The sequence below is a fragment of the Vigna unguiculata genome, chromosome 6 (genome assembly GCF_004118075.2).
Source record: "Vigna unguiculata cultivar IT97K-499-35 chromosome 6, ASM411807v1, whole genome shotgun sequence".
Taxonomy (NCBI): Eukaryota; Viridiplantae; Streptophyta; class Magnoliopsida; order Fabales; family Fabaceae; genus Vigna; species Vigna unguiculata.
The window spans coordinates 16,909,938-16,937,327 of NC_040284.1; the positions used below are offsets into that span (position 1 = coordinate 16,909,938).

At 32.9% G+C, this 27,390-nt stretch overlaps 3 protein-coding genes across 4 annotated transcripts; 2 read left to right on the forward strand and 1 right to left on the reverse strand.

Moving 5' to 3' along the window:
• The first annotated feature begins 298 nt into the window (after positions 1-298).
• Positions 299-5,220, forward strand: LOC114188187 (tryptophan synthase beta chain 1). The gene is made up of 5 exons (XM_028076742.1): positions 299-824; positions 1,955-2,311; positions 3,095-3,537; positions 3,644-3,738; positions 4,819-5,220. Exons 1-5 carry the CDS (start codon positions 474-476, stop codon positions 4,992-4,994), a joined length of 1,422 nt encoding a protein of 473 aa, XP_027932543.1. The 5' UTR covers positions 299-473; the 3' UTR covers positions 4,995-5,220.
• Positions 5,221-10,337: 5,117 nt separating this feature from the next.
• LOC114186802 (DDB1- and CUL4-associated factor 13) lies at positions 10,338-19,055 on the forward strand. The gene is made up of 17 exons (XM_028074824.1): positions 10,338-10,565; positions 10,676-10,765; positions 10,882-10,993; positions 13,331-13,358; positions 13,992-14,090; positions 14,186-14,255; positions 14,342-14,376; positions 14,478-14,552; positions 14,655-14,750; positions 16,481-16,544; positions 16,788-16,841; positions 16,980-17,065; positions 17,148-17,208; positions 17,297-17,361; positions 17,814-17,919; positions 18,447-18,535; positions 18,664-19,055. The coding sequence occupies exons 1-17, from the start codon at positions 10,500-10,502 to the stop codon at positions 18,824-18,826; spliced, it is 1,359 nt and encodes a 452-aa protein (XP_027930625.1). The 5' UTR covers positions 10,338-10,499; the 3' UTR covers positions 18,827-19,055.
• A 3,242-nt stretch (positions 19,056-22,297) lies between these two features.
• Positions 22,298-27,099, reverse strand: LOC114187946 (glucose-6-phosphate/phosphate translocator 1, chloroplastic-like). 2 transcript variants are annotated; one of them, XM_028076383.1, is made up of 7 exons: positions 26,917-27,099; positions 26,812-26,829; positions 25,964-26,652; positions 25,261-25,486; positions 24,678-24,900; positions 23,513-23,726; positions 22,521-22,701 (listed from the first exon to the last, which is right to left on the reverse strand). In XM_028076383.1, exons 3-7 carry the CDS (start codon positions 26,468-26,470, stop codon positions 22,690-22,692), a joined length of 1,182 nt encoding a protein of 393 aa, XP_027932184.1. In that variant the 5' UTR covers positions 26,471-26,652; positions 26,812-26,829; positions 26,917-27,099; the 3' UTR covers positions 22,521-22,689. The 2 variants fall into 2 exon arrangements, with proteins under 2 accessions (XP_027932183.1, XP_027932184.1); XM_028076382.1 differs by lacking the exons at positions 26,812-26,829; positions 26,917-27,099 and having other exon boundaries at positions 22,298-22,701; positions 25,964-26,470.
• Positions 27,100-27,390: the final 291 nt, after the last annotated feature.

The window sequence follows — 27,390 nt, forward strand, 5'->3', positions numbered from 1 at the left end:
TTTATTAATTATATCTTTTTATCCTTAAAGTGTAAATGTTTATTAGTTATATCTTTTTATAATAAGCTACCAATTTCTTCCGTGTATACGTTTTTTATTCCATATGTTTTTCTTTTTCAATTTAATAATAATAAAAATTATCTTTTCCATTTTTGGTGTCTATCCTGTAACAAACAGAGCATAATTTCACCGTATCCATGTCAAATTTGGCAAGCAAAAAAGTAAATAGTTAATAAATAAATAATCCAATAATAGTCCAAAACCATTTAGGGTATGAAATGTTGATATCTTTTCTGTTGTCAGCAAATCATAGCTATGAATTCTGTCTCTGGATATAGACAAAAACACCAAAGCAAAGACTCAAACAAAATCTCTGTGACTCCACAACAATCTTTTGCCCTATAAATTAAAACCCCACCAACAAGAAGTATCCAGATCAATTTCTTTCAGAACAAAAGAAAAGTCAGTTGAAAATGGCTGCTTCCATGATATTCACAGGCCTCAACTCCTCAAGGGTGCTTCCCATTACCAGCCAACCGCACCCATCTTCCCATTTCCCCTCAAACATGCTAAAGTTTGCACCTTTGAGGACCCCTTCTGCTTATTCTTCTTCTGTGTCATGTTCTGCCACCAGGGACCCTTCCTCTGTTCTGCCACTGGAGGAACACCGCAATTTGGATAATGGGTCGGTTTTGCCCAGTAGGCCCGATTCGTTTGGGAGGTTTGGCAAGTTTGGGGGGAAGTATGTCCCTGAGACTTTGATGCATGCACTCACTGAGCTTGAGGCTGCTTTTCATTCCCTCACTGCAGATGAGCAGTTTCAGGTTTTGTGACTCAGGCTCAGCTTTTTCAGCTTTTGCGTTAATGGGGATTTTTTTTTTTTTTTTTTTTTTTGGATTTGGATGTGTGTTGAGTGGTTTAGTGGGTTTTGGCGGAAGTGGGTATCCCAGGCAATGTGCGGTTAGGCTGAAGGTTTTTTATGGCTATGTGGGTTGGTCTTTTAGTCCTTTTGCATAATGCTTGCTGGTATTGCTCACAAATTGGTTGTTGAAATGTGGCACTGATGATGATTGTAACTGTTTTTGAAAGCTTAGGGTGTTTGGGATTGTTGCTTTGTTTGTTGAATTGAATCCTCTATCCATGGCATGACGGAAATGGGGCATAGCCAGAAACTGAACCGAGACTTAGTTTTTGCAAGGTTTCTAAAAATGATATGCTACTGCAACTGCGATTGCAACGAGGAGGTTTTTGGGGTATTTGCAACCGCAGTTGTGGCCATATCAGCCGTATTTATCTAGCAAATTTCTGCAAGATCAGGGATAGCCACTAAACTGTGATAGCAATTTAAAACCCTTGAGCTTTTTTTCTCTAGAACGGCCGAGAGTTACATACAATCAATATTGTTATTTTGTAACCTTGATGTTTTATTTTTTTTCCTTTGTGCTGTTCCTTTTATTTTGATGCTTGTGAACTATGAAGTTTGTACAAGCCTCACAAATGGTGTATCCGGTACAAGTTGAAAGACATTTTTTTTCTCTTTGAAATAATTTTGACATGGTTCTGACATATGTCAATAAGGACAAATACAATTATTTTCCGAAAACCCATAAATTTGAAAATTTATGGTATAAGTTTCTATTATGATTATAGAAATAAGGAACAAATCTCATATGGTCACTACTTTTCACTTTTTGGATATTAGATAGATAGATCAAATTCATTTTTGTATTAGGTGACAATATGTGACAATATGTTTAGATTATTATATTTGACTATTTGGAACTCCATATTGATCTTCACTTAATAATTCAAAGAATAAGTTTCTTTAGCTCTTTTACACACTGCTCCGTCTCTTATTCTCTTGTATGCTTACGACATTCAGCAGAGGCCATGCAATGTAGTTTCTTGGGGAAAAATAATGTAAATTTTCTGAGGTAGATGTTTTAAATTGCAGACAGTGCTGGCTGGGATCCTGAAAGATTATGTGGGTCGAGAGAGTCCTCTTTATTTTGCAGAAAGGTTGACAGAGCATTATAAGAGGCCTAATGGTGAAGGGCCTCACATTTATCTTAAGAGGGAAGATCTCAATCATACCGGTGCTCACAAAATTAACAATGCTGTTGCTCAAGCATTGCTTGCAAAGAGTTTGGGAAAAAAACGTATAATTGCTGAAACTGGAGCTGGTCAGCATGGAGTTGCCACTGCTACTGTATGTGCTCGATTTGGTTTGGAATGCATCATTTATATGGGAGCACAGGATATGGAAAGACAAGCTCTCAATGTTTTCAGAATGCGTCTCCTTGGTGCTGAGGTATGTCATTTTTTATTGTTGTGATAGATGTAAATATTATCTTACTGTGGATTTGCAGTGATATTTTGAATATAAATGTCTTTTAGTCTGTTGTTTGTTTCCTTTTCCTTGTAATATACATATAGGGGACATGATCCCTCCATGAACAAGCTTTTCATTGTTTCTCTTTTGTTAGACCTACGCCACAGTCTTTCATGCACATTATTTTTGTATGTTGACTTATGCATAAAATAAATTGAATATTCTGCTTTGTTCTATTTTGCAATCATTACCTGTATTATGTTATTCTCAGATTCATTTATGAATATTCTGTAAGTGTATGGTTTGTAGTGAAAATCAAGGTTTTGTTTCTACACACCAATGTTTAAAATTCTTTTCGTTAACATTTTTTCTGATCCGATGGCTTACACTTCATAGTTGGTACATGCCATTTTCTGAAGAATTATGGTGTACTATACATGCATGAATGCATCATGATAAAAGCGCAGGACTGTAAAATTGGGGACAAGATAATGACACTTGCAAGAGAATGTCAAAAGCAAATGGAAAAAAAAATCAGTATTGTATTATTATAATTGGTTGTATGTGGCTAACTGTAGATCCAAAAAGATCAATTGTTGATTGTTTTACATGAAAAAAAACACTAGGATTGATTTATTACATTTTTGATGAAGGAAATTATATGCTCTTTGTCTGATAGGAAAAAGTGTTGCTATATATTGAATTCAAAAGATCTGTTTCTGTTTATTGATCTGTCTGATAGGATATATTTTTGTGATATAGGTGAGAGCAGTTCATTCTGGGACTGCTACCCTCAAGGATGCTACATCAGAGGCTATAAGGGACTGGGTGACTAATGTAGAGACAACTCATTATATTTTGGGTTCTGTTGCAGGGCCACATCCATATCCAATGATGGTCAGAGAGTTTCATGCTGTGATTGGCAAGGAGACCAGAAAACAAGCTTTGGAAAAATGGGGAGGGAAGCCAGATGTTCTGATTGCATGTATTGGTGGGGGTTCAAATGCCATCGGCCTTTTCCACGAATTTGTTGATGACAAAGATGTTAGGCTAATTGGTGTGGAGGCTGCTGGATTTGGCCTAGACAGTGGCAAGCATGCTGCAACTTTAACAAAAGGAGAAGTTGGGGTTTTGCATGGAGCTATGAGCTATCTTTTGCAGGATGATGATGGACAAATAGTTGAGCCTCACTCTATTAGCGCAGGGTAATTCATCTTACTGATAGTTTGTTATATCAGTGTTTTGTGTTTCTTGCAATTCTGCTAGTTCTGATTGTGTAATTATGTTTTTAACAACAAAAATTGTGTGCAGCTTGGACTATCCTGGTGTGGGTCCGGAACATAGCTTTTTGAAAGATTTAGGACGAGCTGAATATTATAGCATCACTGACGAAGAAGCATTGGAAGGTTAGGATTACCTTGAGCACACAGATACAAATTTTTGCATAAAAATTTAGTATAAAGTAGAAATTGCATAGATTTTGAATTTCATTTATCATTTGTTTCTCTCCCTCCTTTGTATTGGCAAACACTATGGTAAGGTAACTAATCTCAATCACTTGTTCAAAATATACAATTATATCATTCTGCTAATCTTGATCTGATCTTAATTTTCTTTTGGCACTTATTCTGCACAAGTTTTCCATAGAATGGTGTGTTCTACGATCTAAGAAAATGTTTTCCACTGTTCTGTTAAATGTCATATATTCTTAATTTCTTTGTTCATACAATTGTTCTACAGCTTCAAATCTAAATGCCTGTGATCTTTGAAAATATCATGATATTTTGTTGTAATTCCTAATTTCTTACAGAATAAAAAAATAGTTCATACATTTAACAAATTATCTTTTATAGGGATCAAAACCATGATTTTGGTAATTGTAGGAACTAAATGAATAAAAATTGTGTTGACTAGAACTGTAATTTCTTGGAGTTTCAAATTTCTAGAACGAGTTGCTGTTTGTACTAGTTAATACGGCTGGAAGTCTCACATTGACTAGAGATGAGATAAAATTAATTCATAATGTATAAGTGGGTGTAAGTCTAACCATACAAGCCTGTTTTGTAGGATTAATTTAGGCTTAAAGTTCATTTTTTAACATAGTATCAAAGTTATGGATTAGAGTCTATTCTAACAAAATTTGTTGTTTTAAAGTCCACTTCTTAATTCATACCAATAGATATCACAAACTTACAGTTAGTGTCCTTTATGTAATGTCACTGCTGATCTCTTACATCTCCTGCATGCATCTATGGTTACTGATATGAATTCTGCTATCATATAAAACATAGGCACTAATGGGAGTATTGTAACTGTGGAAGTAGCAACAAGATGCATATAAGTTTATACTTCTTACCATTTTCCCACACCAGCATTTAACAAGATGCATATAAGTTTATACTTCTTCGGGTTGATGTAAAACAATGTTTCCCTTGTATTATCACTTCCTGTTTCTCTCTGAAACTTTGATTTTTTGTTATGTGTAGCTTTCAAGAGAGTTTCAAGACTTGAAGGCATAATTCCAGCTTTGGAAACATCTCATGCATTGGCATATCTAGAGAAGGTGTGTCCAAACCTTCCCAATGGAGCCAAGGTTGTGGTTAACTTCAGTGGCAGGGGTGATAAGGATGTTCAAACTGCCATCAAGTACTTGAAGATTTGAAAGGTTCATCTTGTCATGTGGAATGGGTGCTGAACTGAGTTTACTCATAGAGACATGATTAATACAATTTATTTTCAGACCAAGTTAAATAACAATGCACATTTGCATCAGAAAACTGTTGCTGTTCAATCCTCAATGATAATCTTGGTTTATGTTATTATAATAAATGTTGTGACTAAATGCAATAAAAATCCTATATGCAAGAAGCTCATAGACTTGTAAAGGTTAACAAGTTTGCATAATGGAAAAACTGTGTGACAATTTTAGTACGTTTTTCAAATTGAGATTCAGAAAGAAACGATGATTTTAACATGAAAAATGCTTGGTATAAATGTTTGTGGATTCATGTTCTATCAATTTGACTGAGGTGAAAGTAGTTGGAATATAAATAAGATAATGTTGATTGAGAGATTAAAATTTGGTTCACATGTGTGGATAATATTATTTTTACCAAACAGATTGTTAGAATAAAAACATAGATGAATGTGAAGTGGTGTTTATATGTGTAGCATTACTTTTATTATTTTCATTATTGTTAAAAAAGCTTATTACACTTGTTTTTGCCTAAAAAGATGTGATATTGTAAATTTTATTTTTTAATCTATATACTATCGTGAACTTTGTTCTGACGTAATTAAATTGTCACGATGAAAAAAAAATTCCATGTAGACAATGTGAGTTTTTAAAATTTGGTGATACAGTTTTAAAAGTAAATTTTATAAAAAAAAATTCACAAAATTATTTAATTTTGGAGGAAAAAAGAAGGAAGACAAACTTTTTTTTTATAAATATTTCATATTTTTATTTTACTCTTAATTATGTTTTCAAATTAAAAAGAAGAAAAATATTTATATCATGACAAATAAATAGAATATGGCATTTAATATACACATTTCATGTTTCTATTTTAGTTTTGGTCAGATTCGTAGATGTCTAGAAAGAAATTACTCTATAGAAACTTATTTTGATTCTAGAGGGAGGGGAGAGAATATGAAATTTCTCGTTTATTTATGGTTGAAAGTATACAAGAGAGGAAAGGTGAGGAGAGACAAGCGGGAGACAAGTAGAGAGAAGGCAGAGGTAGAGAGAGAGAAGGGTTAAGAGAAAGAGGGGGTTCAGAGTTCTTGCCCAGCATAAGGGATTTAAAGACTCTTTTATAGAAAAACTTTGAAACCTGTAACTTGTTGAACCGGTTTTCAAGTGACCGGTTACCTAGAGTCTAAGTCATCTGGTGACGTGGTCTGTATTTGAACGTTGTGTGTTTTTACCCTTCAGTCTATTACCCAGTTATGAGTAAAATTACTGTGTCACAGGTAAGAACACTTTACTGTCCTCTTTTGGAGACTACCGTAGAAATCATGTCTTCGGGATCTTCCTCAAGTATTTGGTCTGAGTCTTCATTGTCAGAAGGAAAGAAGATCCAGGAGTTCCTTGTCTGTGGCTTCCTGTTTCTTCATAAATTTCTCTATATATCCTTTCTTTTTCAAATCTTTTAACCAGTATTGGACTGACTTCTATAGGGAAAGGATGAAATTTGTTTCCCATAAACTTTTTCCAGTATATTTTGGTGTTTATGGTTTCTTTTAAAAGGATATATTCGGTATTATCCTTTCTGGAGAAATTCCAATTTGACCCTTCAACGTAAGCTTTCCAAAGTTGGTACTGGATTTGATTCTGTGAATAGTTTTATGACATGTGTTGCCACACTATCAGGGGTTGTGGCGCTTTTTGGGGAAGAGGTGATTTGTAAACAGATATTGGTCATATATTTTGCCTGTATTTCATTTACTACCGAGTTTATCTCCTGGGTTAGAGAGTTGAATTTTTCGGTAGGTGGGATAAGCAGTGTTTGGAGACATCCTGCCTCTAATAATAGTGAAGGACATATGACTATGTCTCTATATAATTGATTTTTAAAGGTTTTTAAATCAATTTGAGCCTTTCTAAAAATGAATTTTATTTGGCATGTGCATTTTGTGGTTACTGTTTTGCAATAGTCCGAAGACTCTTGGCATGGTGTTTTTGTGTCAAAATAAGTCTGGGGTTTTACAAATAATCCATTGTAATTTTGTGTTTCTGCATGAACTTCAAACAAGAACTCTTGTATGACTTCGAATTTTGCAAGGAAAATGTTTGGGTTCATTTGTGGTGAGAAGCTACAAGAGGCAGCATAGGTATGTGTTTGGGTTCTTGGTTCAAATGTCAACCCTGTTTTTATTTTTTCTTCGTCAATAGTTCCCAGCTTTAAAGCCATTTGGGCTTCTTCTAAAGAATTAAAGCCTTTGTAAGTAGACCAAAATTGGTCTTGTTTTGCCTCAGAAAGGTCTTTGGAGGTCATATCCAAACAACGGGGATAGTTACAAGATAATCTCTCTGGAAGAAATGAATGGGAAGCTTTCTAATGGAAGTTTATCTAATGGGGTCATAATATCTCCTGATCATGGATCAGGTAAAGGTGGATTGAGCCCCCAAGACCTTCTATACCAGTTGAGTCCTGAGTCGGGAAGTCCACATGCACATAAGGGTGGTATGAAAGGATGCATTCCTCGCGGTGCACAGAAGAATAGTTTGAAAGCACGACTTTTGGAAGCTAGAATGGAAAGCCAGAAGGTTCAGTTGCGCCATGTTCTTAAACAGAAGATTTAGTTAAGGGCATAGGCATATTGCACAGATTGGTAACCAAATGATTGACGAAAAGTAGTTCATTTTGGATTGTGAATGTACAAATATATGCTGCTCACAGAAAATTTGCTCAAAAGTGCTGAGGGGTCATGAATTGTTGCACATTTTCTGCCTCGTATTAGTTCTTATTTCAGTTCTTCATCATTCATATTAAGCTTTAAGCATATACCCTTTTCACTCTTGTGCCAAATGCTTCATACCTTGAGATATCTGGGCAAAACGCTCATTCTGTATTACTAGCCTTAGGTAGGGTCTTGAGAAAAATGATGAGGTAACTCCCATGTTAAATAACCTTTCAATAAGAATACAACATATTATGAAAGTAATGGAAGACACTTGTACACATATTGCAATACAAAAATAATTAAAAAATTCTGATTATGGAATTTGTAAACAAATATACAATCCACAACAATACAATCAAAATAAAAAATATATGCCCAGAAGAAAACCTAGACATAGCCAACTTTATAGTCATAAGTCTCAATCGACTGTACAAAGACCAACTAATTCTAGAAAGACTTATACTATTAGATCCTCAAATTCTAGGAAACTCACTCTAAACCCTGACAGGCACGTTAGAAAATTTAGAGAAAATAAAAATTACAAACAAACATTAAAATGTTATGCTTGTAGCCAAACTGGACATTTCTCAAGAGATTGTCCAAACATAGCAAATCTTTATACAAAAGAAGCAGAGCTCATCAAATCTTGCCACATGAATCTTCTTCCAATTGACGAAGATGTATCTACTGATTCTGAAATATTATCAGTAGTTAGTATAACAGAATACAATGATGAAATTAATTTAGAAAAACAACCCAAAAATTATGACTTAATAAATGATTTCACAAATAATGAATTTATCCAAATTTACCCTAAAGAATATGATTTCGAATTAAATGACAAATATAATGAATTGGGCGAAATATTAGATGATTCTGGATATTATCTAATGAATATAACTGAAACAAATATATGTTCTCATACATTACAATACTTTTCAGGACCAACATCTATTCCCTGCCAGTATTGTGATAGATATTTTCATAAATCACAAAGGGCTCATTGTCCTTTATGCTACAAAAATTTTTGTATAAAATGTATTGCAACACATCTAAAAATACAAGAAATACCAATTTTTTTAGAAGAAAAAGAAAACATAAAAGATAAAAACATAATTGATACTAGGACTTCAATTTTAGAAACCATAATAAATAACCTTGAAGAAAAAAATTAAAAATATATTTAAAGCCGTATATATTTGTATTCTTATTTTATCTTTCATTATATTTTAGAATTAAAATATAAAAAAATTAAATAAATAAAAATAGAATCGGTTCATGTGTTTGTGTTAGTAAGAAAACCGGTTAACGTGATTTGGGTGGGTTGTGCCAATGATGTTGGGCATGTAGTGTCAACGATTTATTTGATTTGGTTTGCAAAAGTAAATTGCGGACGTTGACAACAAATTTAGGTGAAAGAGTAAATAGTGTGAGCTATAAATAACATGCATGTGTGATGTGGATGACTTTGTTTGCACTGCTTATATTACTGACTTAAAAATGATTTCGTATTAGTTTCACCATAAAGGATAATTTAATACATTTCATATTCTTATCAATTTTAAATTTTATTATTTATCACATTTCAGTTATATTATTTATAATTTTCACAAAATTTATTTTTAACCTCTCAATCATTTAAAAAAATACAAAAATTCTTCTTCTCGTTCCTCTTTCACCTACCCCTAAGAACACATCCTTATCAAATACTTTTTGTTTAAAAAGACACAATTTCTTTCCACTTTTATAATATAAAACTAATTTATTTTGTTACACCATTAGAAAAAGTAAAAATAAATTAAAATAGAAAAAATAAATTAATTATTAATTATAGTAATTAATTTGACTTATTTAGGTAACAAATACCTAATCTCACCCCAAAATTATCAAGTGGAACAAAGTAAACTTTTTAAATGAGGATAGATGTAAGGTTTTTCTTTTTCTTTTTTTTTTTCTTTTTAGCTGAGGGACTTTAATGTTATATACCAAAAAACAATTATTCAACTACAAACTCTGATTTCATCTGTAATATGTTATCCTTGTTTAACAAATAAATATAAACAATATATATACACACACGTGTTTACCTTTTTTTCTTATAATAATACAAAATTGATTATTATAATAATACTTAAAATAAATTTGTTTATTAATTTTATTTTGAAACAATAGAAAAGTTATAAATAAAATAATTATATTTTAATAATTTTGTAATATATATATATATATAATTTTATATTATGATGAGTAATTTTTTTAAAAATCATCAAAGTAATAAAAATAATTACTTATATTTACAAAGACAAAAATAACAAATAAATATGTGTACAAAATAGTATTTAAAAAATAAATTTATAATACTAAAAACGATGAAAGAATGTATACACTAAGAAAATTACAAAACACAATTTCTAAAATCTACATATTATATATTTTAAATTAATTTGAGAAAATTAAACATTATCAAATTAATTTTAATTTCTACATATACTGATTCGATATATAAAATTTAATACCTGTATATGTTTTAATGAAATTTATAGTTATTATTTTAAAAATGTTTAGCTCATAAATTTATTTTTTGGCCCGACCCGTATCCATATGTCCGTGAACAAATTGAGCACTAAAACCCTTTCTTCCTCGTACCTTGGTTCCTTCCGCCAATCTTATTAGGGTTTTTCCGCTCTCTAATTTGGAGGTTGAAGAACCAAAACACAGTGACTCATTGTTCTCACTTCTTCCGCTGCTTCAACGCGCAATGAAGGTCAAAGTTATATCACGCTCCGTCGATGAGTTCACCCGAGAACGAAGTCAAGACCTTCAGGTGATTCAATGCACACGACCCTTTACCAATAGCTTTATTCTAATTGCTCAGTTCAATCGAATTTTCAATCTTTTTTCTTTTTCTGAAACCTCCCCTTTGATTTTGTACAGAGGGTGTTCCGGAATTACGATCCCGGCCTTCGTCCTCAAGAGAAGGCGGTGGAGTATGTGCGGGCTCTTAATGCAGTGAAGTTGGACAAGGTCCGCTTATATGTTATTTTTTTTTTTTTGCTTTCAGTTTCGTAATCAGTGTGTTTCTATTGCATGTGAAGTTTATCTGTTTCTTATTGTGTGTTTTTTAATCTATGAGGGTTTAGATTTTTGCAAGACCATTTATTGGCGCATTAGATGGACATATAGATGCTATTTCGTGTATGGCGAAGAACCCTAGCCAGTTGAAAGGGATATTCTCTGGTTCAATGGATGGAGGTAGTTCATTTTACCTTTTTTAGTTATGTCCTTGCAGCTATGTGTAGTTGTAGTCGTAGGAAGTAATGGCTGAATCATACTCTTGGTTTGGAGATAGAGAAGAGGAAGAAATTTGTTTTTGTTATATGATGGATAAAAAAATTTGAATTCCGGAAGTGGTTAAATTTTGTTATGAAACATAGCTCTTTAAAGAAGTAGCGTGATTCTTTTTGCATAATAGATTGTATAAATAATCAACATAAATAAGAAATAATTGTGTGGGCATGTTAGGAATCCAGAATTGAAAAGAGAAAAAGAGTAATATTTTTATTGAATAGACGGAAAAGAACACAAAATAGGAGAGCACTCTCTCCTCCAAGGGTTTCCCTCCACAAAGAGTTAAAGCTCAATCTACAAAATTTTCATTCTCCCCCTCTCCTCTCCCATACATGACAATATATAGACTTTTACAAAAAGTCTTCATCTCATTTCACATAACAACTAACAGTTAACCAATTAACTGTTTCTATTTTTATTTTTCTGCCTATAGTATACTTTCAAGACCCCCTCCTTTTTCCCTTGCCTATCATTACTCGTACTTCTGAAACAACCTTGTCCTCAAGGATGAATTCAGGAAACTGTATCTTCCCACATGGCTGATTTGGACTTGCTCCTTTACCATTGCACCAACACTTGTTGTGGTAGCTCTTGTGCTTTTGCTTCCATGACCTTGTCCCACAGTGCACATCTTCTAAAACAAATTGTTGAGCAAGATGAAGCTCATCCAACAAAAGCCAACAGCCCTCCTCCAATGCTTCTTTGAGCCCAAAATCTTTTCCCCAAGCAATCATTAAATTGGTTTTCCTTACACCTAGACTAGCGTCTAGTGGAACATACTTTGGAAGTTGCATAGTTCGCAAAACTCTCAGTGCATTACTGCAAGCAGTTGGCACCAAGAAATCAAATCCACCATCCTCAAGAATGCCAATATCTTTATGGATATAGAGAAGATCAATGTCTAATAAACCATCATGTTGTGTATTATTACTAGGCGGCACATCAATAGCATAACCAAATTCACCCCAATTATTGTTTCTCACTTCAAATTCTTGAATGTAATCTTCCACCCTTTATTGTTGTCTAATCGCTGCCATTTTTTCAACAATGGCTCTGCATTCTATGCCCCCAAACTTTTCAAAAATGGTGCTGCCTTCTCTGCTCCTGAAATCCTACAGAGGGCTTTAGAAAGATCTTCCCAAGAAGGATTCTTGAATTTTTGTTGCCAGATTTTTAATCCCTCGACTGCATTTTCTTCCACGCAGATGAGGGCTAGGTGTGCTTTTGTTGATCCTTTGATGTTTCGAATTTCCAAAACATTTGTTGATCTGACCTTGGGGGTCATTCCCTTCCAGTGTGGGCAACTCCACCCTTTTAACCCCAGGGCAAAGTGGTTATTCCTCACCCTTATTAATTCCGTTATTGTCAATGGCATCCTCTTCGCTTTGCTTTTCCTGTTCGATTGAATTTTCTCCTCTTTCTTTCCTTTGTTGATGTCTTGAGGCAGATCTTTGATCTCTTTTATGTCCTGCAAGCCATCTTTCACAATACCCAAACCAGTCTTTACCTCTTTCTTTCCTCTGTTGATCTTGAAGAAGTTCTTTAATCTCCCGTAGGGTATCTATGATAATAGATAGATCTGTCTTCATGTCCACAATCACTCTTCCTTGGTTGCTGGCAAATCTTTCCAAAGAACTTACTCTACTTTCCAAAATTCTCCCTTCTTCAGATCCAGCAAGTCGGACCAATTTGTTAGAACCCAGAATTGAAAAGAGAAAGAAGAGTAATATTTTTTATTGAATAGATTGAAAAGAACACAAAACAGGAGAGCACTTTCTCCTCCTAGGGTTTCCCCTCCACAAAGAGCTAAAGCTCAATCTACAAAATTTTCATTCTCCCCCTCTCCTCTCCTATACATGACAATAAATACACTTTTTCAAAAACTCGTCATCTCATTTCACATAACAACTATCTGTTAACCAATTAACTGTTTCTAATTTATTTTTCTTCCTATAGTATACTTTCAAGACTTCCTTCTTTTTCCCTTGCCTATCAGGGCATGTCTTACATATCCATTCACTTTTACTATTCATCTCTATCTTGTAATTTTATCATTTCTTTCTTGGTTCTTTTTCGTTGGTTCTTCTACATGGTATTAGGTTTTATGCGTTACTTACACTACCATCCTTTTAAAGATTTGGCTCAATCCACTGTACATTGTTATCTTTGTAAAATGGTGGATGAGTTGAGTTGCATACATATAAAAGAAACCTATAACATTTGTCTTTGTTGTTTTTACAGATATTCGTCTCTGGGATTTAGCATCAAGGTAATTGTTTCTTCATTAATTTGTTTTTTTTACAGAAAGAAAATATTTGTATTGGGAATTTGAATCAAGTTTATGGTATTTAGTAATCTTTTTGAAATGAAAAGCATTTCTTTGTATACTGTACATTTCTTTGCATCTGTCCGCTTAGAGGATAGCACAAATATTAAGGAGTATAATTACTATTCTCTTCTATATTAAAATTGCTGTTAACGCCCTAGTGATCTTTACAGTTATTTCTGTCATGTATGATTATTTTTTTATGTATTTAAGATTTAGTTAGATCCTTAGAGGGCATATATGAAAAGAAATGGGTGCTGTAGTAATTAACAATACAGAGCCACTTCTTTATATCCTTTCTGTTTGCATTGTATGGACTATCAATAGATAATAAGTTTATCTCAGAGGAAAGTAATAATTTCTGTCTTGTTAGTTATGAATGAACTGTAGTTTACTGTATCAAATATGACTTGAGATTTTCTTATTATTTCTCTGTTTAAGGGGGTATGTTGGCTTACTGAAGACTGGTAGTTCTTGTATGATAAATTTATTTGCAATATGCATGATAGTTAATGCTACAACATTTTAGACTACTATATGTATCTAATTTGGTGCCCATTGTATTTGATATAAAAGACAGACAGTTTGCCAGTTTCCTGGTCATCAAGGTGCTGTACGGGGTTTGGCAGCATCTACTGATGGACGCATTCTTGTGTCCTGTGGAACTGATGCCTGGTAATAATCAATCTTTTTCCCTATTATATCTATTTATCAATCATATTTAGCCTTCAATAGCTATTTTTCTGATGTAACCTGGAATTTGAATTCAGTATCAGACTCTGGAATGTTCCTATTACTTCTCTTATGGAGTCAGATGACTCAACCAAGAGCACTGTTGAGGTGAAATTTTGTGCTGGCATATTTTACTTTTACCTTTTTTTAAGTATAAGTGTGAATTTTATGAACCTTTTTTTGTTTTTGTGCAGCCAGCAAGTGTTTATGTTTGGAAGAATGCATTTTGGTAAGTTTTGGAGTGAATTATCCCGGAGGAAGATATTGAAGTTTGTTATTTTACTATACTTTTATGCTTACTGAACCTTGTTTTACTTTCTTAATTTTTAGGGGCGTTGATCACCAGTGGGATGGTGAGCTTTTTGCCACAGTTGGTGCTCAAGTAGATATATGGAATCACAACAGGTGCTCAATTTCTGTTTGGTTTACTTGTTTTGCTAGAATCACAGTAGTTGACCATTCTAAACTTCATGTTTATTTCATGTTGTTGTTACCAACTTTCTGCAGGTCTCAGCCAATTAATAGTTTTGAATGGGGGACAGATACAGTAATTTCTGTCCGGTTTAATCCTGGAGAACCAAATCTTTTGGCCACCTCAGCTAGGTACGTGAGATTGCCTATAGGTCAAGGACTACAATGTTAATCACAATACAATCCGGTTTTTTCACCCAATAGATATACTGATCTTTTATTTTGTGTTGCTTGTTTGCTCTTTGGTTGTCTCATTGAATTTGTGTTTTTCCTCCATTATTTAATGAGTATTTATACTGTTTTAATGAGTTAATTTTCCTGCTTGTTTACTATCACATTTTAATGTTCCATTTCCAAGATTAAAGCCCTGGTACTATCAACTTGATTGAAGTTGTAATTGAAATAGGTTCCTGAGTATGAGAAAAATCCATTTTATGTTTTGTTGTGGATGGAAGAGATTGGTACTAATCTAATAGGTTGTTGTTTTTTGTTGAAATTATTTGGAAGAAGGAAATTTGAAAAATAAATATTCAAAATAATATAATGTGTATAATGATGTGGTAAATAGAATCTAAAAGACAAAGTACTTAGTGTAATTACATGTCTTGTGCCCCTAATTATATCCAGATACAAATCATCAATGATGAAATATAAAGAATATGGAAGCTAGTTCCTAGAGATTATAGATGCTCTAAACTATTTTAAAAGATAATCATAATGTTATAAGGTATCCTGTTATATTTCAAGAGACAAAGATGAACAGAGAGAGGGGGAAATTCTTTATTCTGAATTGTGTTAATAGGTGAGTTTTGAAGGTGAGGTACTGTTATTTATATGATACAAAGGAAAGCTTCTCTAAGAAGCTTTCCAGCTAGCGAGCTAGTTAACTGAATACAGTTGCCAAGGACAGAAAACGCAGTAGGGGTTGAATACTCCTCCAGCCACAGTAAGGCTTAGCATGCTAAATTAGATGTACAGAAAACGGACTGATGCAAAGTCATTCTACATAAATAAGCTGGGGTGATCTAAATAACGCATACCAGAATATGATAGCCAAAACCTCATTTCAACTATAGCAAAAAGAGAGACATTGAGTGGAAACCGTTTCTGAGACAACATGGATGCTTTATTTATGTTGAGAAAACGGAATCAATATAATACAGAGAGACACATTGAGCTGAAACCATGTTTTTTTGAGACTGAATGAAAGTTATTTATATTGAGAAAACGGAATTAATTAATACAATAAACAAAGGAAATTTGATATTCTCTCGTCATAAGGATATGACTTAGGATTTACCCCTTATAATTATAACAAAACTTGAAAACGAGAGTAGGAGCAAACAATGAACAAAAAACTATAGTGCGGTCATCAATTTCCTTGAACACAACTCAATGGAAAGGGAAAGCATTCTCAAGGTGCATTACAGGACCCGGATACGATGTTGGCGTTACAGGGATTTAAGTATTGAAGGAGAGGAAATGAGGATATCATTCGAAAGACAATGCTAAGCTCTATATATACTAATAGTACACTATAGTCTAAACTAAGTGCGGAAAGAAATTGAGAAATATAAAGATATATGAAAATTTTCCTGAGGGTGTATTTAGACATCTGCTGTATATTCCAACAGTGTCATTTATCTGGTGAAAAGTGCATTTCATTCATTGAATGGAAAGGAATATCTAATAAGGGGACTTTGTTTTGTTTCTTTTGGTATGCTTTTTTTTTTCAGGTTTTACTTAGATTTTGAATGGTTTTACTTTAATCTACTTTATAAGTCCTGACAATGTTGGTGGCTTAACCTACTTTACTCTTGTATGTAAATTACCTGCCTTTTTAACCCGTTTTCTTATTTCAGTGACAGGAGCATAAATTTGTATGATTTACGTATGGCTTCCCCTGTGAGGAAAATGATAATGATGGTAATTACTTTTTTTTTCATTGCTTTTAAATTATAACATATGGTTGCTGTTTTTTATTATGTTATTTCTAAACATCATATTTTGTTAACGGAAGTCCCTAATATTTTGTGGTTCTTAAATTGCACATAGTATTATATCATTGCAACATTTCTCAACATCATTTCTGCTGAGTTGTCCCATCCTCATTTGGCTTCTATTCCAAATATATTCATGACTGCACTAACTATTGCTTCATTGTGACAGACCAAAACCAATTCTATATGTTGGAATCCAATGGAACCCATAAATTTTACAGCTGTAAGTTGATCATATGAATTCATTCAATGGTTCTCAAGCTATAATTTGGGGTTTTCGTTAAGGCTAACATTAGATATTACTGGGTTGAGACATCTTCAATAGAGATATGTTATATTCTTGTCAACAAATTTTATGCAGGCAAATGAAGACGGCAACTGCTATAGCTATGATACTAGGAAGTTGGATGAAGCTAAATGTGTTCATAAAGATCATGTTTCTGCAGTGTAAGATGATTTTTCTTTAAATGTTGTGTTCTCGTAATCCTAGAATTTTATCATGCATGCTTTATCATATTTTATTCTACAGGATGGATATTGACTACTCACCAACTGGGCGAGAATTTGTCACTGGATCTTATGATAGAACAGTTAGTTCCTTGACTCTTGTTTTCAGTCATCTGAGGTTTGGTCTTACTAAGAATGGTTTCCTATTTATTGATGATTTCTCATTTGTAGGTGAGACTTTTCCAGTATAACGGTGGTCACAGCAAAGAGATTTATCACACTAAGAGAATGCAAAGGTTCACTTAATTTATATTAGAAATTGAACATTATATTGCTTTATTACCCATGTCACTTTTCAACTAATGTAAACCTTGGATGTGTAACGAGATACTATTTCCAACAAAAGATGTTACGAACCAAGAATTGAAAACAAATATTTTTATCTAGTAATATGAAAATATCAAGAAATGGGAGAACACTTTCTCCTCCAATTGTTTCCCTTCACAAAGGCTTTCTCCTTTCACAAAGGGTTGACGCTCACTCTAAGAAGTGAAAATCCCCCTTTGCTATGGTATCCTCGTATTTATAGATATGATTGGCCTTACCCATGATATCCCTCTAATTAGTAACTTCTATTCTTCCCTTTATTCTACATCCCAACAAAATGCTATTGCTGTTTTTTCCAACTTTTTCTGCTGAAAGATTTCTATCTTCGTATGGTAGGCTGATCTTTATCTTTGTTATGCAGGGTATTTTGTGTCAAGTTCAGTGGTGATGGAAGTTATGTGATTTCAGGAAGTGATGATACTAACCTTAGGATTTGGAAGGCAAAGGCATCTGAGCAACTTGGAGTAGTAAGACATCTTCCTTGCTTCTATTACATAGATTTGAGTGAAATAATTAACGTGTTAGAGCATATCCTCAGCATCATGTGGCAATGCTTATTTCATAGAAAGATGAATCTCAATTTTGTTTGTTTATATATATTTTCTTTACATTTATTTGAATTTGAACCTACTTTCATCTCCCGACATGGCTGTCATTGTCATCTTAGTAGTGAGATAGACACCATTTTTTAGTACAAGGGAAGGGAAGGCCTATCTTACCTCTTCATGGTTCCAAATTCCTTCTGGTCTATAAAAATGCTAAGGTCATGCTTGGACTAGAGTTGGGAGGATCCAAATACATTTTATAGTTTAGTTGAGTTTCATTGTTCCCTGACATCCTTGTCTGTCGTACATTAAAAGATGAACAATGATTAAGATCCTTAAATCATCATAATTTGGAGTCTTGTTTGTTTTCCAATTTGCTACCCCTGATTATTTTTGTTCTTAGAAGCCCTTCATTGACTGATGATTATGTCTTCGTAATCATGCCACAGATTCTTCCAAGAGAACGTAAGAAGCACGACTATCACGAGGCCGTAAAGAAACGCTATAAGCACCTCCCTGAGGTTAACCGGATTACAAGGTGAGATTTGATCAAGCATTTATACTATGAACCATACCTGAAAAATTGTCATAAATTACATATTTCCGCAATAAAGTTTTTCCTGTGCATAATCGTCACGTTTTGCTTTTTTCTGATTTGCTCAACAGACATAGACACTTGCCTAGACCAATATTCAAAGCTTCTGCTTTAATGCGTGTTATGGCTGATGCCAAGAGGAGGAAGGAAGATAAGAGGAAAGCTCACAGTGCTCCAGGGAGCATTACAACACAACCCTTACGGCGACGAAGAATTATCAAAGAAGTTGAGTAAGATTTTTCTGATCCACTGTCCAAACAAAATATAACAAGTATTTAGGTTCTCACTACTGATATCACCATTCTCTGCTCATTTCTTGGCTTAGCTGAGAGTTGCATGTTTAGTATGGCATCCTATATTTATGTATGTACGTGAAAGATTGGTGAAATGAGGTTGTATTTTTGTTATTCTTCTTCTTGGTTCAGTTTACTCCCAGTGCAAGAAAATTTTGTTTATTCTTCAATTCAGTTCCTTTCCCTTAAAGCATGTTTTCAGGTTCTTCATTTTTGTTCACTTTCAATCTCAGAAGATTCCAATTTGTATTAGAAAATGAAATTAAAGAAAGTAATCATCCAATCAGTTCTAATTGATACGAAATGTATGAAAAAAACAAATGATATTAAACGCTATGCATCATTATTCATAGAAGCCTAAAATTGATATAAAAATATAAATAGAGAAAGAAAAACATCTTAACTTAGAGTTGTGTCCATGTGAAACCATTAAAAGGGTAAGTTTTTAAATCTTTCACTGTAAATCTCATTGAAAATTCTTCCAGTTTACTTTGAAAAATAAATCCCTAATGAAATTCTCGTGATATTAATTTTTTTGTATTTGATATTAAAACAAAACAATTTAGGTATATGACTTTGTAAACTAAAATATTTAAATCAAAGTTTAAAACTTTCTACTTTGTAAAATTTTACTATTTATCACGTTATTTTATTACTTAATACAATGTAACCATAACATTATATAGGTTAAATTATCCTTTTGGTCTCTCTATTTGTCATGAAATTTTATTTTGGTCTGTTTTTCGTTGTCTCAATTTGGTCCTTATTTTCTTAAAAATGACTCAATTTGGTCTTCATCGTTAATTTTGATCAGACGGTGTTAAAGTCAACGTCACGTGTCAATTTATGGTTTTTTTGAATTTTTTTAATATTTTTGAATTATTCTTTTATTTTTTTGAATTTTTTTTTTCTTGACACGTGTCACTTCACAGTTTTGTCACGTGTCAAAATAACTCAATTTGGTCCCTATATTTGTTTTTAGTTTCAATTTAGGAATCAAATTGAGTCACTTTGACATGTGGCACGGTGAAATTATACGTGTCAAAAATAAAAAAATTCAAAAAATTCAAAAAAAGTATTAAAAAAATTTAAAAAAATTAAAAATTGACACGTGACATTGACTTTAACACCGTTTAGTCAAACTTTTAAGAAAATGAGGACCAAATTGAGACAACGAAAAATGTGAGGATCAAAATGAAATTTCATGACAAATAGAAAAACAAAAAGGTAATTTAACCCATTGTACACTACTGAATGTCACTACACTGATATGTATAAATTACAGCAATAAGAGAGGTAATGTTGCCCAAACCAGTAATGATTCGTATGATATTAAAGCTTTTAAAGCGTAAAATATGATGTGAAACAAACTTTTATTAGATGTAATAGACGTTTCATTAAATTTGATTAGAATTCTTATAAATAATACTTAAAATAGTTTTCTTACAAAACAATAGTCTATCGAAATTTGATAGAGTAGGGGTGAGAATAACACTTCTCAATTACCAACCTAAAAAGTGAAGGCCCAGTAGCTATGTTGTCGAAGGCTTTTACTTCCTGCACTCCCACATTTTCTTCGCACATCTCATCAAATTTTCAAAATGGTCATATTTTTTCTATTCAAAGTGATTTTTGAATTATATATTCTGAAAAATTTTTGAAATAAGTTTTTTGAAATTTTTTTTTAAAAAAAGAAAGATTTTTGGAATAACATTTTCAGAACGCATTCCAACCCTAGTGTTTCGAAATGGGATGTCCAAAAAAACTTTCTTAAACACAAATAATGTCTCAGAATGAATTTTCTGAAACCCTCATACATAAAATGAATTTTTTTTTTCACATTTTCTCCTTTTTTTTCCTTTTAGAGTGGTCTCCCACACATTTTCCAGAATGAGGTTTTCTGAGTATTTATCCTATTATGGTGGAGGTGCAGTTATTAATTGTGGAGTAGCAGGAAGCAACAGGATTTGTTGAATTGGAGAGGGTGAAACAAATTCTTGTCCAAGTTTAATTCTGGTTTCTATTGAAATCTTATCCACAAAATCCTTATATTAGAGGCTTCAATCACAACAAACAAAATAGTGTTTCTTCAACATTTTAGTTCACCATTTCTTGTTCTTCTTATCTACAATGCTTTCTTATAAGAATATCATTAACAAGAGCAATTCCATGGAAGCTCAACTATCAATAATATGGAACTTCATCACTGAAGTATGCTCACAGATTGTCTCCATCAAACTGGTTCACCTCTCTCTCTCTCTCTCTCTCTCTCTCTCTCTCTCTCTCATTTCTCTCCTTACATTTCTACCATTATTCCTTTACAATTTCTCAAATTTAGTATTGGTCTTACTTTTTCTCCTCTAATATGCATTTTTTTTTAATTTTGGTTGTCAAAATGTTTATAATTAACATATTTAATGGTAGTTATAAACCCTCACAAAATAAGAAAAAAAATTGCATAATTCTGGTAAAGTGAAATTAAGATGAAGCTACTGGAAAAATGAAACCGAATTGGAGAAATTTTTATCCAAATTCAATCTGAAGTCAGAGTTAATTAGATTCTCCGGCGATTTTAATATCATGCACAATCAATTTTCAACGAATTGAAATTTATTTTATGAATTATGTTTTATTAATTTTGATTCTTATTGAATTAAGGTGTATCTATACTATCAGTATTTTCAAATTATATCCATTTTTTTATTAAACTAAAATTTTACTTTCTGTGGACTTGTTATATCAAATTGAAAAAACACGTTAGTCTTATTTAGACTCTGATTTCAATTTATAATTAACTAGTTAAGAAGCTTACCATTTTGTTTTAATTAACCTCGTTATTTATTTTACCTCTTACACTTTCTTTTAATTTTCTTTTGGATAAAAAATGACCTTTATACACGAATTTTGTAAGAGAAACAAAAAATAAATAAATTAAAGAATAAACTAATATACTTAAAATTATATACAACTCCATAAACATTGTAATTTTTCCCTTATCATTAATCAAACAACTAAGTTTATTGAACATTCTAACGACTTTCACTTTTTAGATAAAAAGTAACTTCAAAAGATTCAGTTATACACCATCACTATTTTTTATCAAAAACAACTATAAAAGACAAACAAAAAAATTATACAGCATGTCAAATATAATTGATGATGAAACAATGAACCACTAACAACCCCAAATATACCCCACACATCAGGAATCAATGCTGGAATATTCTCTGATTAATTATTCTATGAATTAGGTTAGAAATATCAACAATGAACATAGACATGAAGAGTGAGAACATGTCCATTAGAAAAGTGAAGAGTCACTTTCTCACTACAGAAAGCAAAACACCATCACATGGGAAGGGTCAAAGGGCATAGAAATGGAAGGACCATAATGCACCTCTCAAGTTTCATCTTCACTAACAACATCAAACATTTATATATTGTGAAACTCAAATTGATCATGGGATTCATCACATTATTGCAAGCTCCTTACAGAAAACAATGTTTTGAGAGATTATTCTCAAAACACATGAACATAAAACATTTATTTCAAATCGTAGGCATTGCAGAAATTGACAAAAAAAAAAACTCTACCTAATGATAATAATCTGTATTATAATAATGTTTCCTCAGCAGCAGCATTCTTATTATTATATCTATCTACAGATGGACTGACAAACCGGATCATCCTAGTCTTACAAAAATCCAGCAGTGTGACACATTCCAAATTTAACTTTCTTGTCCCTGGTTGAGCATGAAGAACAGTAACAAACAAATCCATAGAGGAATCATAGTCCACCAAATCTATTGTTTTGCCTGCAGATATAAGAAGAATAAGAAATAAGTATACCTACCAAACAAAATCATTATTTCTGACAGAAAACCACATGTTTGTTTTTGTTTAAGAAACTGGTAATCTAATTGTTATTCTCTTTGTCTTTAACCCTTTTGTTTTTTCTTAATTTTCTAAGATTCCCACCCACTTGACAGCTATTTTCAAGGAACATGCCTAAGATGCTTTCATTAGAAGCCTCATTGTGAAGGTATGAACCGAAGCATGTGGTAAAGTATATGGTGTGGACAACTTTGGAAAGTCTACAAGGTAAGCTAACTTATATTGAAGATTGACTTAGAAAAGAAGTTGGATGGGTAGGTTCAATGTAAGAACCAAAGGAGTTAGGTGGCAATTTAAAAGGCTACTCACCAATAAAAAACCAGATCACCTAACTTGAGCAGAATATTATTCATTAGATTGGGAAGGTAAAAACATAAGGTACATTCATAACCAACTCCACCCTATGAACCATGTTTTTTCTCCATGGTAAACTCTCACCAAATCATTCCTCTTCATGGTTACACAAAAACCCTTTTAAAATTTGACAGTTTGAAGATCAGACAAAGTAACAATGCAAAGGGTTCAAGTTCACATAAATAGGTATCAACAATCAACCTAAACACATTCTCTCTCTAATGGACCCTCGGACCAGTATAATAGGTAACACAATGTGTGTTTGATGTTTCAAATATAAATAACATTTTTCTTTTGGTGGTAAAAATATCACCTGCCAAAGGACATGATAAACAATGATAAACATAACAACATTAAAATGTGAAGAACAGAAAATACCTGTGAATATAAGAAGGTTCCAAGGATAGCAATAGCGGCACCAAGAGCATTGACAGGTTGAACTGGAGTGTGGAAGATAATAATTGAAGACACTATGACAGATATACGTTTCATGGTGTTTCCAATGCTAAATGTCAAGGGAGAGATCTCATCCAGAGACATGTATGATACTTGGTTGTATAAATGATAGAATACACTTTGAGCTGCTATCCACCTGTGGTGTACAATTACCAGCCAAAAATTTAGTCATAAGATTGAGAGAGCAGAAGCTTATGATCACAAGACAAAGAGCACAAACAAGAGACAGCTCAATAAGAATGAAGAAATTGAAGTCAGATGTTTGGTTAAAATGTTAAAACTAAACTTTACAACAGGTATAAGCTTTTCTTCAGATTACGACACAAAATAAAAAAATCAGGTATTTGATAATCAGTACATTGGCAAGCACAGTTGATCTATCAATCTACGAGTCTTAAATTAGCATAGGGACACGATCATCAATTAGTAGCAGAAAAGACCAAGGAAGTTGACATTGGTGTCTTCTATCCAACAGTAAATGTCCTAATGCATTCTATATATAGATTGAATCTCTGAAGTTAGTTTATATTTTCTCCAATTTATAAGGATAGATAAATAGGTAATCAACCAAGGTATAAATATGCAAGCCAACTGAATAAAGCATTTAATACAGAATCTCCAACACTAGGAGAGATGCAAATATCTCAGTCACTTCAAAATTACAAACTATCAAGTTGACCCCGAACAACTAGAAAACATTCAACTTTATTAAACATAAAGATGATGAAAAGGACAGTATTCTAAATAACTACCAACAACTCAAGTCATCTTCAGATTGATGGTCAGGAATTGGGACCAGCAACAACACCTTCCCCCATACTGTTGTTAAATGTCACTCAAAAACAAATGAACTTTGAACTTTGAACACTAGCCATATATTATGAAAAATATAAAATATGTTGCATTCCCACATAAGGATAAAATAAAAGATGTTTGAACTTTGAACATTAACCATATATTAAGAAAAAATCAACATATAACCTTAGAGCATGGAAAGTGGAGACACATACAAATAGAGATGAGTGTGAACATGATAACAACACAACAAGGATATCATCATTACAGTATGCAGTCTTCTTGAAATTACCATATGAGTTGGTTTCCGATCTGAGAGATGGATGTTTTCCATCCGGCAATCCACATCTGTGGCCCTTCCACGGCAATTGCAAAGGGTGTGAGAATTGCAAGGGATAAAATAGATAAACAAGCATAGTAATTCATTCCACTGACAGACTTTCCCTTCATTCCCTTTTTTGAAAAGATATTACGGAATACAAATGCCAAATTCGATATCATAGCACCCATGAAACCTGAAAAAGAATGATGAAAATTAAGTCAGAAAAGTGAAGAGCTACTTGCAGCAAACTTTATAAGAAAGCCATTTCAGCTCAAATAGATAACCTCTAATGACACCATTACTCAAGTTAATTATTAACAAATTACCCTTGCTCTTGAGAGATAAACTCAAGCAAGAATAGACAACAAAGTGTAGTAAAGGCCAGTTCACTAACACTAAAAGAAAAAAGTAATAGCTAAAACATAACCAAATTTAATTAAACACAGACAGGTTATCTTTTTTCTAGTCAAATTCAAGATCCAAATCATCTTATTACTGTGCTTAACAACAATATTAAAGATAAACAAAATCCTTCAAAGGAAAAATTTATTACCAGTCATGTTGAAATTGAGTTCAGTCACAGCTGCAAGTGCACACCCACCAATGATCGGAAGTAAAGACAGATAGACTGGCACAGGGAAGGTCTCACCCAAGAGAAATCTTGAAACCAGAACACTAAAAGCAGGCTCACCACTCTTGATTATATGTGTAAATGATACCGCAACTTTTGACATACTAACAGTTGCTGCCACATGTCCTATTGTATGTGCAACGGCAACCTGAAGGACAAACAAAACAAAAACTAAGGTCTCCATCCATCCAAAATGATAAATAAATAAATAAAGAAAGGAGAGTGACAAAATTGATCCACAACTTTTTGGAAACAATTATACAGGCATACCAAAAATTTAAAGAATTTTATAGGGTGGAGGAAGAAACTTTGCTGATTGTCCAGCTAAAGTAAAACCACTTTTTCAAAACTTGAAAATTGTTAGAATTGATAAACCAAAGATCTCAAAATTAATTCAGTCCAATTGAGCCACAAGGTTTGATAGGAACATACTCAGTTTTCTCTACTTTGTACGTTTCTGGAGTTAACCAACATAGTCATCCAGATATGTGTCCAAAATTGTCAAAAAGAAAAACATTTTTTGCAAGAACAAAAAACACAAGAGCAAACAAAACAAAGCCATCACTTCCTTCCATCAATTTTCTTTCCCCAAGAAACAAACAAACAAAACCAATTCGATACTTACAGGGAACAAAGACTTCCAAAACTCTGGATCAGTCTTCGGGGCTTCTGCAATCCCAGTGGCCCAAGAGATCAACATCATAAGAGACCCACATGCAAGTGAGAGAGTTGAAGTCAGCCATGGGAAGGGGTAGGCATTCAACACCTTCTTGTTATAAATATTAAACACCACATTCAGAGCCCACCAGGTTGCAAAATATATGCCAATCTTCACCTTCTTTGAAGCCTCTGATGGTGTGTTTGAAGACTCAACCTCTGATCTGTCTGCCTCATAGGCCTCACACTTCACCGAATCACCCTTTCCATCACTCTTCACTGACACAAAATTTCGACCACCAAGAGAAGAAGCAATGTGCAGTGGCTTATGCACTGAAACCAGAGATCCCTGCCCCTTTTCCCTTGCCAAAGAAGGCAAAAACGACCGTGCCTTAACTGGGGTTGCATGTCTTTGCCTCAAAAGAAGATCAGAACCACTGATCCCCACAACAGGCTGTCTCAAGGAAGATATCATTGTAAAGGGCAGGCTCAAAATTCAAACTTTTCTGACAGAACCCTGTGGGGTGCTGAAAATTTTCAAGGAGAAAAGAAACAAAGATCAAATCAGAGACACTCTTTATATGTGAGAGTGTGTCTAGGCTTTGATCTTCTGCCCCTCTGAGATCTTGAAAGGCTAATTTATGTCAAACCAAAACCCTGCAAAACAATAATAACAAGAATAATAATAATTAAAATATATATATATATATATATATATATATCAAAAAAGGATTTTTAACAGAAAATTCAAGACAAAACCCAAAAGCATAGAAGAAAAAACAAAAGGAAAGAGGGAATGATTCCTTGGAATCTTACCTTCCAATGAGATGAAAACTGCAAAAAAACAATGTGTTTTGGTCAAAAGATGTTGGTGTCTGGTGTTGTTACGTATAAATAATAAAAAATGGCTGAGAAAAGTACTGTATTTGTGGGGTTTGGTGGCGGAAACGTGACCGTGAGGGTCAGTGTTCTTACTTCCTTCCTTCTCTCTCGGGCTTGATGATGGCTTTGAATCAAAACACGAAATAAACAAAGTTAACAGCTTTGAAATCTCAGTCCAATTTGGAAAATTTCTCTGCAATGACAAACATCACATGATTATTTAAACATGTTTTAGTGATGTAAATATCATATATCTCTAATTTTAAATCTGTTAATATTTTCTTAATCTTTATAATTGATATAATCATTTAAAATAAAAATATTAATTAATATAATTAAAGTAACAAGCTTTTCAAATAAGACTTTTTCAACGCACATTTTGATTAAGTGAAATATTTATTATTTAACATAAACAGAATAACTTTATAGGCTACTTTTACGTTTAATATTGTATTATAATTAAAAATAGTTATATTTTACGGATAACTTTTAAGTTATTTTAATTTTAATTTA

What these genes read in the sequence shown, in the direction of transcription:
- LOC114187946 (XM_028076382.1), bottom strand. Translation starts at nt 26,470, where the DNA reads ATGATATCTTCCTTGAGACAGCCTGTTGTGGGGATCAGTGGTTCTGAT. An exon ending in TTTGGAAGTCTTTGTTCCCT is followed by an intron (nt 25,487 to 25,963) that starts GTAAGTATCGAA and finishes TTTGTCCTTCAG; the next exon opens with GTTGCCGTTGCACATACAAT. An exon ending in ATCGGAAACCAACTCATATG is followed by an intron (nt 23,727 to 24,677) that starts GTAATTTCAAGA and finishes TGTACACCACAG; the next exon opens with GTGGATAGCAGCTCAAAGTG.
- LOC114186802 (XM_028074824.1), top strand. Translation starts at nt 10,500, where the DNA reads ATGAAGGTCAAAGTTATATCACGCTCCGTCGATGAGTTCACCCGAGAA. An exon ending in CTCTGGTTCAATGGATGGAG is followed by an intron (nt 10,994 to 13,330) that starts GTAGTTCATTTT and finishes TTGTTTTTACAG; the next exon opens with ATATTCGTCTCTGGGATTTA. An exon ending in CACACTAAGAGAATGCAAAG is followed by an intron (nt 17,362 to 17,813) that starts GTTCACTTAATT and finishes TTTGTTATGCAG; the next exon opens with GGTATTTTGTGTCAAGTTCA.
- LOC114188187 (XM_028076742.1), top strand. Translation starts at nt 474, where the DNA reads ATGGCTGCTTCCATGATATTCACAGGCCTCAACTCCTCAAGGGTGCTT. An exon ending in CTGCAGATGAGCAGTTTCAG is followed by an intron (nt 825 to 1,954) that starts GTTTTGTGACTC and finishes TTTAAATTGCAG; the next exon opens with ACAGTGCTGGCTGGGATCCT. An exon ending in TGCGTCTCCTTGGTGCTGAG is followed by an intron (nt 2,312 to 3,094) that starts GTATGTCATTTT and finishes TTTGTGATATAG; the next exon opens with GTGAGAGCAGTTCATTCTGG.